This window comes from Anas acuta, chromosome 1, assembly GCF_963932015.1.
Source record: "Anas acuta chromosome 1, bAnaAcu1.1, whole genome shotgun sequence".
NCBI classification, from domain to species: Eukaryota; Metazoa; Chordata; class Aves; order Anseriformes; family Anatidae; genus Anas; species Anas acuta.
The window spans coordinates 100,059,805-100,073,289 of NC_088979.1; the positions used below are offsets into that span (position 1 = coordinate 100,059,805).

The following is a 13,485-nucleotide window of genomic DNA, read 5'->3' on the forward strand; positions in this document are numbered from 1 at the left end:
TGCAGTGGCAGTCTGTTCCTGAAGGACCACAACCTGCAGAGAACACCACTGGAGCATTTTGTGAAGGACTGTTGCCTGTGGGGAGAACCCACACCCAGGAGCAGGGAAAAGTGTGAGAATGATGCATCAAAGACCAAGACAATGACAGACCATAGACACCATTTCCTATTCCCCATAAAGGGTCAGGGGGTTGGGTGGAGGAGGCAGAGGAATCGGTCAAGACAGACGTGCCTGGAAATGAGAGTGGAGGGAAGATGTTTTAGTTTTGTCTTTGTTTCTCACCATCCCACTCTAATCTTAACTGACAATAAATTAATTCTTCCCAAGTTGTCCGTTTTGTCTGTGAGTAGTGAGAGGAGCAGCTGGGTAGGTGGCTGGGAACTGGCCAAAGTCAAGCCACCACAGCCAGCTTCAGAGAAGGCTGTTGGCAGCAAATGGCCTCTTGGAGGGCTGTTAGTATAGGCGAGAGTTTTTTCTTTCTCTACTACTCTACTACCCAGGAAACACAGTTTCCAATAAAAATGTCAAAAAATTGTTGAGAATATCTCATGAGAAAAAAAAAAAAAAAGTTATTTAATATTTTAGCACTTGCTACAAGGTGAATGACTGTAATGTTTTATGACCATGCAATTTCTTTTTAACAAATATGCTAAAGGTAATCAAGGCAATAGGACTAATCTGCTTGTATAAACCAGCACATTTTCATGCAGAATTAGTAAGGATTTTTTAACATTATTAGAACATACTTAGTAAACACAATGACCTGAGGGCACAGAAACTCTCAACAGATATCCATGCATATTAGCTTTCTTAGAAGTTTTCATTTTAAATACCTATGGTATTGATTTTGGGTGAGATCATTATACTTTTATCCGACTAAAGTCTTAGTAGAGTTTTGGTATTGAATAATTCTAATCTGTGATAAAGAAACAACATAAGGAAGCACTGATAACTGTGGCCTAAATAATATGGCATATTTCATATTGTAAATGTGCTTGTCTAATTGGTATTCATGCTTTTTTTTTCCCCCTTCATTAAAATCTCTAAGGTCACTGTAGTTTCCAGTGAGATACTGTATTCATGTTCACATTGTCTAAATGAATACAGAAAATATACATTGATCAACAGATTGTAACTCCAACTGGGGCTTTTGAATTATGCTAGTGAAATGGTATTTTTTCCAGTTTAGAGCTCTAAGTATTGACAAAATTGGATTTTTATTGTCAATTTCTAAATAAATTACTACTTTTGTATACTATTGTAAGAGAACATTTATAGAATATTATGTTAATTCAATACATTTTTACCATGTAAGATAACCCTGAGGTTATAACGTGATGTATCATCTATCTATAAGGTGTATTAAAGCATGTTAGAAAGACAGCTTACAGTAAGGTAAAGATTACTATACACACTTCTAATTCATTGACTTTTGGCACAGATGTCACAACTTGATTTGTATAAGTAGAAATTTATACAAAGTAAAGACAAAAATAAATCTTATTGTTGATACTACTATTCATATTATTGTGACATTTAGAAATTTTAATGACACAGGCCCACGTGTATAGGGGAGTTCTTATTTTGATCATGAATCAGAGCTTAGACAAGCAGTTCAGTTATGCAGTACTAAGAAATATTGTTAGCTGAATTTCAGAAGCTGTCAGTAAGGGCGGGACAAGCAGTCTTCACTTTTCCCAGTGCAAAGACATGAGACTCTTGCACTATGCTTTAGGTTAAGTTGCACAGTCTCAGCTACAATGGATGATGCACATACACTTGTCCATTAGCATTATCATGCTAAGCCACCATAACGTTTGAAATCTTAGAATTGGTATTAATAGAAAAACAGCATTTGAGTGGATGCATAGAGGGAGATGAAAATGTAATAGTAAAACATGTTTTCAACAGCATACTAAGGACATGAATACATTATTAAGAACTAATTATTACAGAGTTTATATAGTTTGTTAAACAAGATAATCAATAGATTGAAAAATAGAATCCAGGACCTTTGCTTTCATCTTGTTTTTTGCCAGAAGTCTAAATACAAGTCTTTCCATTTTCTCCTAACATGCAAGGGTATTCAAACTGCTTTTCATGTCAGAAAAAAAAATTCTAATGGGTTTTAATAGAGTAAAATACACTTTCACAGCATTCCATTACTGGTTGTGCCATAGCCTATATTTCCCGTTTCCCATGGGTTTCCATGGTATCTAAAGATTTATCATTTCTGAAATCTCTGGAGAATGTCTCATAGTATACCAACACTGCCAAATGACACCAGTTTATAACATGTGGCTGTGGTGCTTATTGTATCATCACTTGCAGGATTTCTATTTCATCAAACAAGCAACAGCTATATGAAAATGTTATTAAACAGGTAGCAGATAATACAACTGATACAGAGACGGTAGCTCATGAAACAATATTGTGTAGCAGAAGCAATAAATGAATTCAAGTCCAAGTTGCACTGGTATCATAGGAAATGCTGGTCCATAAAAAGTTCCCTGATAATTTCAATCTTCATTAGTGTAACAGAGAATATCATCAATGATGATTAAATGGAGAAAACTAATATTGGCAGGCACAGAAAAGCTATTTTTGAAGCTTATATGGCTATATGGCTTTATTTCAGCCTGTAAATGCAACATCACAACCCACAGAAAGCACCCAAAAATATCTACTTGCTGTATAGTTAGTATGTAAGAACATGGATTGAAAATGGAAGACAGTTTTTAAGTTTGAAATATAAATTAGTTAGAAATAGGATTATCCATTTACAGATTAAAAAACTCTGTACTTATTTAAGTTTAGATGTAATTTAAGACAATTGATTAAATTAGTTATGTTCCTTTTCCCCTAGTTTGTGAAAGCTTTTAAAATAAGAAAGCTATTAAAACTTACATTTCCTTGGCTTTTTGCCATCTTTAAAAAAACAAAGAGCAACAACTTTGCCTCCTTAATTCTGTCCCCTATGCAAAATAACTTCAAAGTTTCATTGAAAGGAAAAATTTGCAGAAATTAGATAATTCTGGGATCACTGTAATACCAATACAGCCATTCATATAGCTTGAATAAATATATGGATGTGTGTATTTAAAGCCATTTGGGTCTACTCTGGGTAAAGAACATTTGTCTCCTAAAAGAGAAATAAATTTAAGGGCCCTTAGGTCATGTGACTGAGATTTATTGTGGAGTTGTCAATATAACAGCCATTTAAACCTGCATCAGGGAAGATGCTATGGTACGTTAAAATTGTATCTGACTTCAGTTTTGGCTTCGTTTAAATATCACTGCAGATATTGTTACCAAAAAGAGGGAGCAGAACTCAGATGATTGGTTCATATGCTACTTAATGATTTTGAAATACCCATACTGGTTTGCAACCTTCCTTATATAATGCTTCATCAGCTCACCCAGGAAAACTGCTTTTTATTTCCTCAGCCCTCTAACTGCACACTGTCTTACTCCCCCAAAATCAATCTTCCTACTAAGATACTGTCATCTCCCGAAATTGTAAACTCTATTTTTAGCTCTTTAAGAACTTATCCCAACACTATGATACTGTATCTGAACTATGCCATAAAAAATGCCATAGAAAAGGTGAAGAAAATCCAACACATGAAGATTTCTGAGTACTTGTTGACTGGTGAGAGTATAGTATTCAGTGCTCAGATGTGCTCCATGCTTTGTATATGCCGGAGGATATAAATCTTTATGGATCTAACAGTACTTATTACCTAAATTTAAGGCCAACCCCATGCTTCCTATTCACTCAAAATTCCATTTATTTACCTTCTCCTTCCAGTCACAATATTCTTACTCTTCTGTTTCATATCCTTAGCATGTGATGCCCATTATGCTTCATTTGAAAAACAAGAACAATGACAAAAAATAGATTAAAGTTGCTCTGCTTATTCCCATGGAAGCAGAATGACTGGAGTGATGGCCATCAGCTGTTGCTGCATCTCAGCTACCCAACCAGTGCCCAGCTGTCTACCCAGACAATGATGCCTGGCTGAACTGCTTGCCGTGTCTCAACTGCATAGTCAACTGTGTTGTATGAGCCAATTGCAGCAGCCTACATAAATTGTTCTGGCCTGCAGGCCTGAACAGATCTTATAATGGCAAAAATAGTCTTTGGCATTGTAAGTAGAAGCTATTCACAAACCACATACATAAAACAGGTTATAACAATTTTCTTCAGTAAGGCAAGGGAATTTGCCCCTTACATTTTTCCAACTATTCAAGAGATGTTCCAGAGATGAACTTACAAAGACTAGGATTTGTATAGCTTGTAAAAAAAAAGAAATCTCCTGCAATCAATTAAAATATCCTCAATACACTTATGTTTCCTCTTTCTAGGTGAGTTATCATTCAAATACAGAGGTGATCCTTGATATAAGAATATAAGAGCTCTCATTACTATCTCAAAATAAAGACAAGATAATTCACCGACATTTACTATAAAACTGCTTCTATAACATTGATTCTTTTATGAGGTGACAATAGAATATATAGGGAAATATATAGGGAGTTAAAAAGAAATCAAATTCTTTTTGTTAATATTTGTGACAGATGAGGTGATGTTAACAGGCTTGGGTAAAAAACAGAGTTGACCTTTCAAAGAGGAAAGACCAAACAAACCCCAAATCCTTTTCCTATTGGCTTATCATGACAACTATGAGAAACTACCAACTCAAACTACTTGTGATTTATGGCAATATAAAGTGAATTCAAACTTGGAAAATAATTTAATTGCTGGTCTGGGCTCTGCAATATTTAGAAACAATGTCATAGGAGATTACTCGGGGACACTCAGGATGGTATTTGGAAGGAAGCAGAACTCAAACTATATAGTTTTCATTATGAAGTTTAAAATCTGAGATCTTTTTACTTGTGGATACAAGTAGAATAGTGCAAGGTGTTTTAAAGACATTTTGTGAATCTGTATAAAATATATGTAAAATAAAGTAGCATTCTGTGATCTATGTGCATTGATTTTTTTTTTCCTTCTTTCATTCATTTTACATGTTTAGATTGTAAATTCTTTAGGGTAAAGATTGTCTCTTTGGACACATGCTGCATACAGTGGAGCTACTGCCTCATATCAAGCCCCATCTGTTATTGCTATTTGTATTCCAAAACAGGGCTTGAAATGGTAATTAAAAACATTGGTTAGCTTTCGTAATTCTGCTGGTACTACACTAGGAAATTACACCATGAAACTTTGCCCTAATGCTTCTGCTGGATTCACAGGAATCAATGACATTTTTGTATTAGAGAATCGGGATGTGCTGTCCTGCAGGGATGTGTGCAGAAGTGTGTGTATATATCCAAAACCCATTTTATAAGTGATTACAGCAAATCAAATAAACTCACTATCCTTCCTTCTGTTCCACAAACTGCAAATCTTCTCCTGTCTCCTCTTTTTACTGGGAAATGGTCCAGGCCTGCTGGATGCATAGAAGTCTGTAGGATCACACCATTTTAAATCACAGCTGAAAAGGGCAATGGCCAGGCAGGCACGTCAGTGACAGGACATGCAATGCTGGGGAGTTGGGCACTAGAAGTGCACAGGCCAAGTACATATACCAAGCAGAGTTTTGGCTTGCCACTGCAACAGCAGATGAAGCTCTAGTCTTGGAGTAAATCTCCATTTCAATTTTCAATTCTTTAAGAGTGAGCCAAATGCTTTCTGTCACACATAATCATTCATTTACTCAGGCTTACCCACTCTCATGTAGTTATGAGTTATAAAGCTTTAAAGGGATTATAGAGGTCATCTAATGTGACTGCCTGGAAAACTGCCATTTAAACTTTCGACAGTGGTCAGAGGAAGGAGAAAGAAACCTTTATTTAAAATTTTCAAAGAAAGAGAGACTACACCATGTGGTAGATTGTTCCATAGGCTAACTGAAAAAAGAAGAGAGGAAGAGGGTTCTTTGAGTCTGGTTTGAAATCATTTGGCTTCAGCTTTCAAATACCCAGATCTGATATATTGAAAATCCTTTATCAAATTTGTATTTTACAAAGAGATCATTATAGACCTCCTACTCATTATCTTCCTTAAGCCTAGTAGGGTTATTTCTTCCATCTATGACTTTAGTGCATATTTTCCATTCTTTTGGACATTACCATTTCAAAACTCAGAAAAACCTATGTTTTGATGTTCTGGTTATAAGATCTATCATTTAAAATAAAACATTATTTTGAATTTGTGAAGGCTAGAAATAATCTCACATTCAGATCTCTTCCTTCATCAGTGGTTACTCTTTAAACAAGGCTATTATTTAAAATGTGGTCCCTATCTAACTCATTTTCTTGAAAGGGTGTTTCTTGGGTAGCTATCCTCAAAAGGACAATGTGGCTACTTGATACTCCAGATGTCTCTCTGCAGCCCAATGCTGCTATCTAAGCTGTAGCAGGAATGGGGTCATATACACATTTACTGTCCTTAGCAGTTGTCTCAGTACAGTGTACTTGTCTTCTCCAGGACCTCTGTAAGACAAATGATTCTCCCCTCACTATGTAAACAAGAGGTAGAACTCTGGATTTTTGAATTCCTCTTTCAGACTGTGTAATGACTAGGCACAGGAATGCTCAAGCTGTAAATGCCTAAATCTGTTACTGAACATGACCTGTACTCAAAACCCCACACTCTTATAAATTGGCATTTTAATGATATTTCTTTGTTTCTTTTGTACAGATATACTATTTAACAGTGTATCTATCAAATTTGCTTGCTTGCTGATTTTTTTCCCCATTTGTCAAGAAGCACGTGGTCTAAAGAGGCTTAAGGTGGCAAGTATGAGGTCATCCAAGTCATCCTTCATGCATTATAACAGTTCAGAGAGGTATATGCACCCCTATTTATAACTGTACTTCCAAGCCTGCTGGCAGTCCATTTGTCACTAACTCTAATGCTTAGATGATTAGCTCGGTGACTCAGTTAACTTTGGTATAAAATAACTGGGATTTTTAATGTATACTGGATCAGTTTGACAAGATCTATATGCAGCAAACTCATGGCAACTATCACTAATTGCATTACTGAAAAAAAAAATATATATATATTATTGAATCTACTTCAGCTTTCCTAGTGTTTTGCTTTAGAACAAGACTTTAGTTATCCTTTTAGTTAGTGCCACACTCATTGGTTTCTCCAAGCTCTTTGGAACTCTACAGTGTTCCAGGATTTACATTTTTACATTTTAATGTTGATTAAAATCCAGGATTTTAATCAACAATATGAGTCATATGAGTCCACAGTGTTTATTGGACTCACATTCTTTCATATATTACATTTGGCACCTATATAAACACACATAAGCATGTAACTAGACAACACAGGAGTGTCAAGGACTGCAAAGTGAATAACAAGAAGCTTTATAAAGGACTTGAATGTCTTTTGCATAGTCATGACAAGAGACTGTAAACCTGTAAAGGGTCCACCATTAGCAGTAAGGGAAGAAAAAATCAAACAGGCCTGCAAAAATTCTTACTCACTACAAATCATGACATTCAGCTATTACCAGAAAGATTGCAGTGACCAGTCTGAGTAATTACTGTCAAGATTTAGGATGGCAAACTCCAGAACAGCTCACTACAATCTTACTAAATTTCATGTCCAAACTGTTACAAAGCAAAACTCTGTATTATGGTTTGCAGATTACAGAAAATATTTTTAGCAATAGATACAGCAGTCTGCATCTGTGCAATCCCATAGGTTCTGACAATCTCAAGGGAACTACCACTTTTTTTTTTTTTTTTCCTAATTGGGAAAAACTTGGAATTTTGGTAATAAATGTTGAATTAATGACAAAAGAAGACAGTCACATTAACCAATACTATAGTAAAACTCTCTTTCATACAGGAAAAAGTAATTGCTCATCAACCATAAAGACATAGATAACACACTGATATTTAATCTCAGTTAAAGTAGCACAGAGAATCCAATTAACCAAATGATCACTCAAATTTTGCAGTATTATATTCAATCCACCTGGTTTTGGATGGAGAGAAAGAAAAGGAGTCATTATATAATTTGGGTGTTCCTTAATAGGCTGTCCATATTTTCTTTGGTCAAAATTATTTTGGTTTTGGCTTTTATTCAGAAGAAAAATACCATTACATTTTTTTCTCCCCACTAGAGATTCTTTATGCAACATTTCAAGTTTATGGAGTTGTCAAACATTTCAAACAGCACATCTTGTAGCTACCCATAGAAGGTATAGAAGGTATACTTGCATTTTAGCAAAACAAGAACAAGACTGAGAAGCTAAATAGTAAATCTAATGATCTTATTGAACTATAATTAAAAAATAACAACACTTTTTTATTATTTATTTATTTATTTATTTTTACTTTAAATCATCATTATGTTACCATTATGGTTAGAGCAGTTCTTTCATCTTCTACAGAAAAAAAATAAAATTATAATCAGTATAATTCCCTAAAGAAATTCTTAACTCAAGAAAAATGCTTGTAAGATATAGTCTATATTAATTTAAAAAAAAATATTAAAAGATGTTCAAAAGATGAATTCACTGAACATGGACAATAATTTTTCTACGTGTGCAAGTATGTCTGGTGATTGGACATTGTCCCATTCTTCCCTGCGCTGGAGTGTCTTCACTTTGAGTACTATGTGCAGTTTTGGGCACCACAATATATGAAGGACATAAAACTATTAGAGCCATCCAAAGGAAGGCTACGAGGGAGGCGAAGGGTCTAGAGATATCTGAGGAGTGGCTGAGGTCCCTCAGTTTATTCAGCTCACAACTGAGGGGAGGCCTCATGGCATCCTGCAGCTCCCTCACGAGTGGAGCAAAGGGGCAGGCACTGAGCTCTGCTCTCTGGGGACAGCGACAGGACCCAAGGGAACAGCACGGAGCCACAGGGGTGTGTCAGGCTGGGTGTTAGGGAAAGGTTCTGCACCCAGAGCGTGGTCAGGCACAAGCTCCCCAGGTCATGGCACTGAGCCTGCCAGAGTTCAAGAAGTATTTGGACAACTCTGTCAGACACATGGTTTCTGATTTTTGAGTAGTCCTGTGTGGAGCCAGGAGCTGGACTCAATGATCCTTGTGGGTCCCTTCCAACTCAGGATAGTCTATCATTCTTTGATTATTTTAAGTTATCACATATATTATAAATAACTTCAGTTTAAGGCTGTTACACTTACATTTTCTTCAACTCACTTTTTCCTTTTCTTTCTAGTGCAGAACACTGCTGTATTATTCAACAATTTATTCGATAATTTATTCACTGTCAGTTTGTTTCCCTGTTAACCTATTCAAAAACTTGGTAGGAAAACTCAAGTCAAGGCTTTGTCCCTTTACAGTGTTGGAGGACCACGTGGTCAATGTAATAGCATATTTTATAGCTTGAGACATACAGTATTTCAGAGCAGTTATTCAGCATTCAGCAAAAAGTTGCCCAGGAGCAATATACTGAAAGTTCCTTCACTGGCAAGAACAAAATGAAACCACATAACTGTATTCATTCTTGTTCTTTTTATCATCTGTATACAGCATGAAAACACCCTAGTAGCAACTCAATATAGGTTTCAGTTTGGTTTTCAGTACTATTCAGTTGAACCACTGTTGAAAAAAATGGCATGTAGGTAACACTGACAGGTCTAGAGAGTTTAACCACTTGCAGTTTGAATTAAGAATGGAATGCCATACTATATGAGCACTGGATAAATTTCAGATTTCAACTGAATCAATGTGTTTGGCTTATTTCTGCAATTTGCTTTCATTTTCATTTTCTGATATAACTAATTATTTTTAGGAACATTCCAAACATAAGCAAAAAGCTATGTTTGTGACCTTTGAACCAAATGTAGTCTTTGTGTATTAGAAAGATCACCTTTGACTTTAAGTATTTAAGGAGGAGAGCGACTGTTTTATTTTAGTGCAAAACTAATTAAAAATATAAATAGCATTATGTTTTTCTGAAATGAAAATCACAGAGCAGGAAAATGATAGGCAAAGCCTCACAAAAACTGCCTCAGTGCCAGGAAAGGATAAGTAGGAGACTAGACCAAACTAGACATTGTCCTTTTAGAACACAAATAATGGAAATATATATTCCTGTAATATACAATAATATCCTATAAACTGAGTGACTTACTCTGTATCTAATTCCCTGATTTGCTTGATCACTGTGTAGGTTTGACTTATTTTTTTAAGCAACAGCTATTAATATGCAAACATCTGCAAGTGGACTGTCTGTATACATTATGTAGAGTCTAATTTCTGAATTAGCAAACCAGAGAGGCTCAGGCTTTAACTAGTGCAGATAAATTCTATGTTTTATGTAAAGAAATTAAGAATACTTGTTTAAACATTAAAAGAAAATCATGCTTTAAAAAGATCTGTAGAAACTAATCTACATGGTTAAGAATAACATTATACCCTTCCCTTTTGCTTACCATTCCATCTAATTACAGATCTTGTTCCCACAGTAACTGACTTTCTCCATTATCATACTGTAATCTTTTTCTACTCAACTTACTTTTATAATAAAACTTGAAAATGGTAAATCACAATGGGAAAATGGGCTCAATTTGTAGTTATAAACTACTTTGCTCTTTGTGAGGGAAAATGTAAGAAAGAAGTAAAAAAAAAAAAATAAGTGGGAAAGAAAGCTCTTCAAAGTGTTTGGAGACACATATACTTACATATATATTTATTTATTTCAGATATCTATAGGATCTACAGCATTTTGAGAAATACTGGACAGATTCTAAATATAGTCAAGGAGGGCTAAGGGCAGCCACTGCAATCAAAAAGAAATTGAAACCCTTAGTAGGAACTATTTGATGAAGTACAGTGCCTTTCAGCACTTTAATAGCTTTTCTCTTTCCTTCCTTCTTTCTTTTTTTTTTTATAGTTAAAGATTTTGAATTTCCACATCTCTTATATTATCTCAGGAAGTATTAGTTCCTTCTAATTTCATCTAAAGTTGATTCCAGTTTCTTTCAATTATTTTTCTGCTTATGAAAAGAAGATTGCTCAGATGACATGTGTTTAGATATTTTAAAAGCTGATTTACCTTGTCACCTTCAGAGAAAGTTATTCCATCGGTGGCCCTTTTCCAAGTAATCTCTGGGATAGGTTCTCCTTCTGCTTCACAGATGAGGGTGGCTTTCCCATTCTCAAATGTGGTTTCATTTTTAAGTTGTATTATTTGAGGCTGTACTGTTAAAAATACAAATTACATTATTCACCCTGCATAAAAAGTGTCATGTCAAAATATTTTTAGTGACTTTCTTTCTTAAAACAAACAACAACAACAAAAAACTACAAACAAGCACATTTATGTTTATTTACTTAGGCTTAACTAAAGGCTTAACACTACCATCTATAGGAGCAATCAAGTTTTCTGACTTCAACAACCAATGAAAATATAGGATCTTGGGATTTCAGTCCAGGATGTTTCCACCTCTTTGCTATTTTCTTCAGTCAAAAGTACTGAAGTATTTGTATTATAATCATAGAATATTCTGAGTTGGAAGGGATCCACAAGGATCGTTGAGTCCAACTCCTGGTTCCATGTAGGACTACCTAAAAACTAAACTCTATGTCTGAGACCATTGTCTAAATGCTTCTTGAACTCCATCAGGCTTGGTGCCATGACCACTTTTGTGGGGAACCTGTTGCCCGCTACCCTCTCCGTGAAGAACCTTTTCATAATATCCTGATAATAACGTACTTAAACAATTGTTAACTGAATGACCTGTCTGAAATGAAAGAAGGCTTGAACATATAAAAGAGTCATGCTTGAGCTCATTAAAGTGATTTTACTGGCAAGGCAATGGAACTGCCTTTGGACATGTTCCTGGGTAATCTGTTCTAGGTGGCTTTACTTGAGCAGGGATTTTGGACCGGATGACCTCCAGAGATCCCTTCTAACCTCAACCATTCTGTGATTTTGTGTTCATCACTATAGATGCATTTTGAAATATTAAAATAGATGCTGCCAAATAAAGAAATAATATTTACTGTTTGGAAAGTTTGTTCATGGAACAGAGAAGTTTGGTCTTCAGTTCCCTACAACTTTCTCAATAAACAAGTTTCTTCCCATTTATTTATATATATATATATATATATATATATATTTGCCTGGTTTCTTCTGTATTTGATTCAGACAAGGGGAATACCTTGTAAACTGAATGTTCATGTTATTGTTGCGTACCTTACAGTCTCCTCTGCAAAGCTTAAGAACATGATAGTAATTAGAGACTCTAGGTTTGTTATTTGCTGCTTGCAGCTGATCTCTTGAAAAAGACACACAATTTAGTGCATTCACAGAGTTCTACCCATAGCATTGACAAAAGAAGTTCATCAGACTTGGGAAGCTGAACAAAGAAAAAGCTTGAAAAAGTTTTGATTTTATCTCTGGAAAATAACTACTCTAAACAGCTAATTAATATTAATACGACCATAGATTTAGTAGGAAGAGGCTTAATATATATTAATAAGCCTGTACCACTACCTGGTTGGATCTCTTGATTAATATTACATATGAGGAATCTCACTCCTATGTTATCTTCCTGCACAGCCACATTTGAATCAGGTAGCAAAACTGCAACCCTGGAGACTGCTGATACAATTTGAATTTTATAAACAAGCTAGAGAGCCCAACAAGGAAATACCTAGGAAATTGATTCCTGAAACTTCATTCCTATCATAAAAACAAATGCACACACACTAGTATAAAGTGTTGACTTGATTTAGTGCATGATAAACCTGAGTCTTTATACATGTTAAAACAGTATTACTACTTCACACTCAAAAAAGGATTTAAGATTCGTCTTCTGAGAGAACTGGCATCACTGCCTTTATAGACAATGTAATTTTTATTTTAAGAAATAGAGGTGTTCTACACAGGTAAGGAGCTAGGAGGGAGGAAAGAAGGGATACAGAAAATGTATAAATGTTTGAGACTACATCTTTTATTGATGACTTTCACTTCATGAAGCTGTGGCTGATATTCTTCATAATGCCTCTGATGAGCAGGCACAGATAGCTACATACCTAGACACACAGTATTCCCTTCCTGTGTGTATCACTAGGTTTAAACAAAGAGCTCTCATATACGTATCAACCTGTATTGTAGAAAACTGTATTAGTTTAATGTGGCAGGGTTTTGGTAATGGGGGGATGCAGGGGTGACCTCTGTGAGAAGAGTCCAGCAGCTCCCCCATGTTAGATAAGGGCCGGTTTCAGCCAGCTCCAAAGGGACCTGCCACTGCCCAGAGCTAAGCCAGTAAGTGATGTTGTTTGCACCTCTGTGAGAGCAGATTTAAGAAAGGGGAAAAAACAAAACAAAACAACAACAAAAAAAAAAACGCTACACAACAGCAGCTGGGAGAGCGAGGAGTGGGAAACAGCCCTGGAGAAACAGAGTGAATGCAGGGCGGAGATGTTTTGAGTTTCTCACTGCTCTAGCTTGTTAGTAATAGGTACTAGA

The 13,485-nt window shown here is 35.5% G+C and overlaps 1 protein-coding gene across 5 annotated transcripts in view; it reads right to left on the reverse strand.

The window, feature by feature from the left end:
• NCAM2 (neural cell adhesion molecule 2) overlaps positions 1-13,485 on the reverse strand; it is a 290,357-nt gene that overhangs the window by 108,124 nt on the left and 168,748 nt on the right. For all 5 annotated transcript variants that reach the window (XR_011098756.1, XM_068690047.1, XM_068690063.1 and 2 more), the window contains exon 8: positions 11,065-11,210. Coding sequence is in view for 4 of the 5 variants with exons in the window: in XM_068690047.1 (XP_068546148.1) it covers positions 11,065-11,210 (146 nt within the window). In the remaining variant the exon portion in view is untranslated. The remainder of the gene's footprint in view (positions 1-11,064; positions 11,211-13,485) is intronic.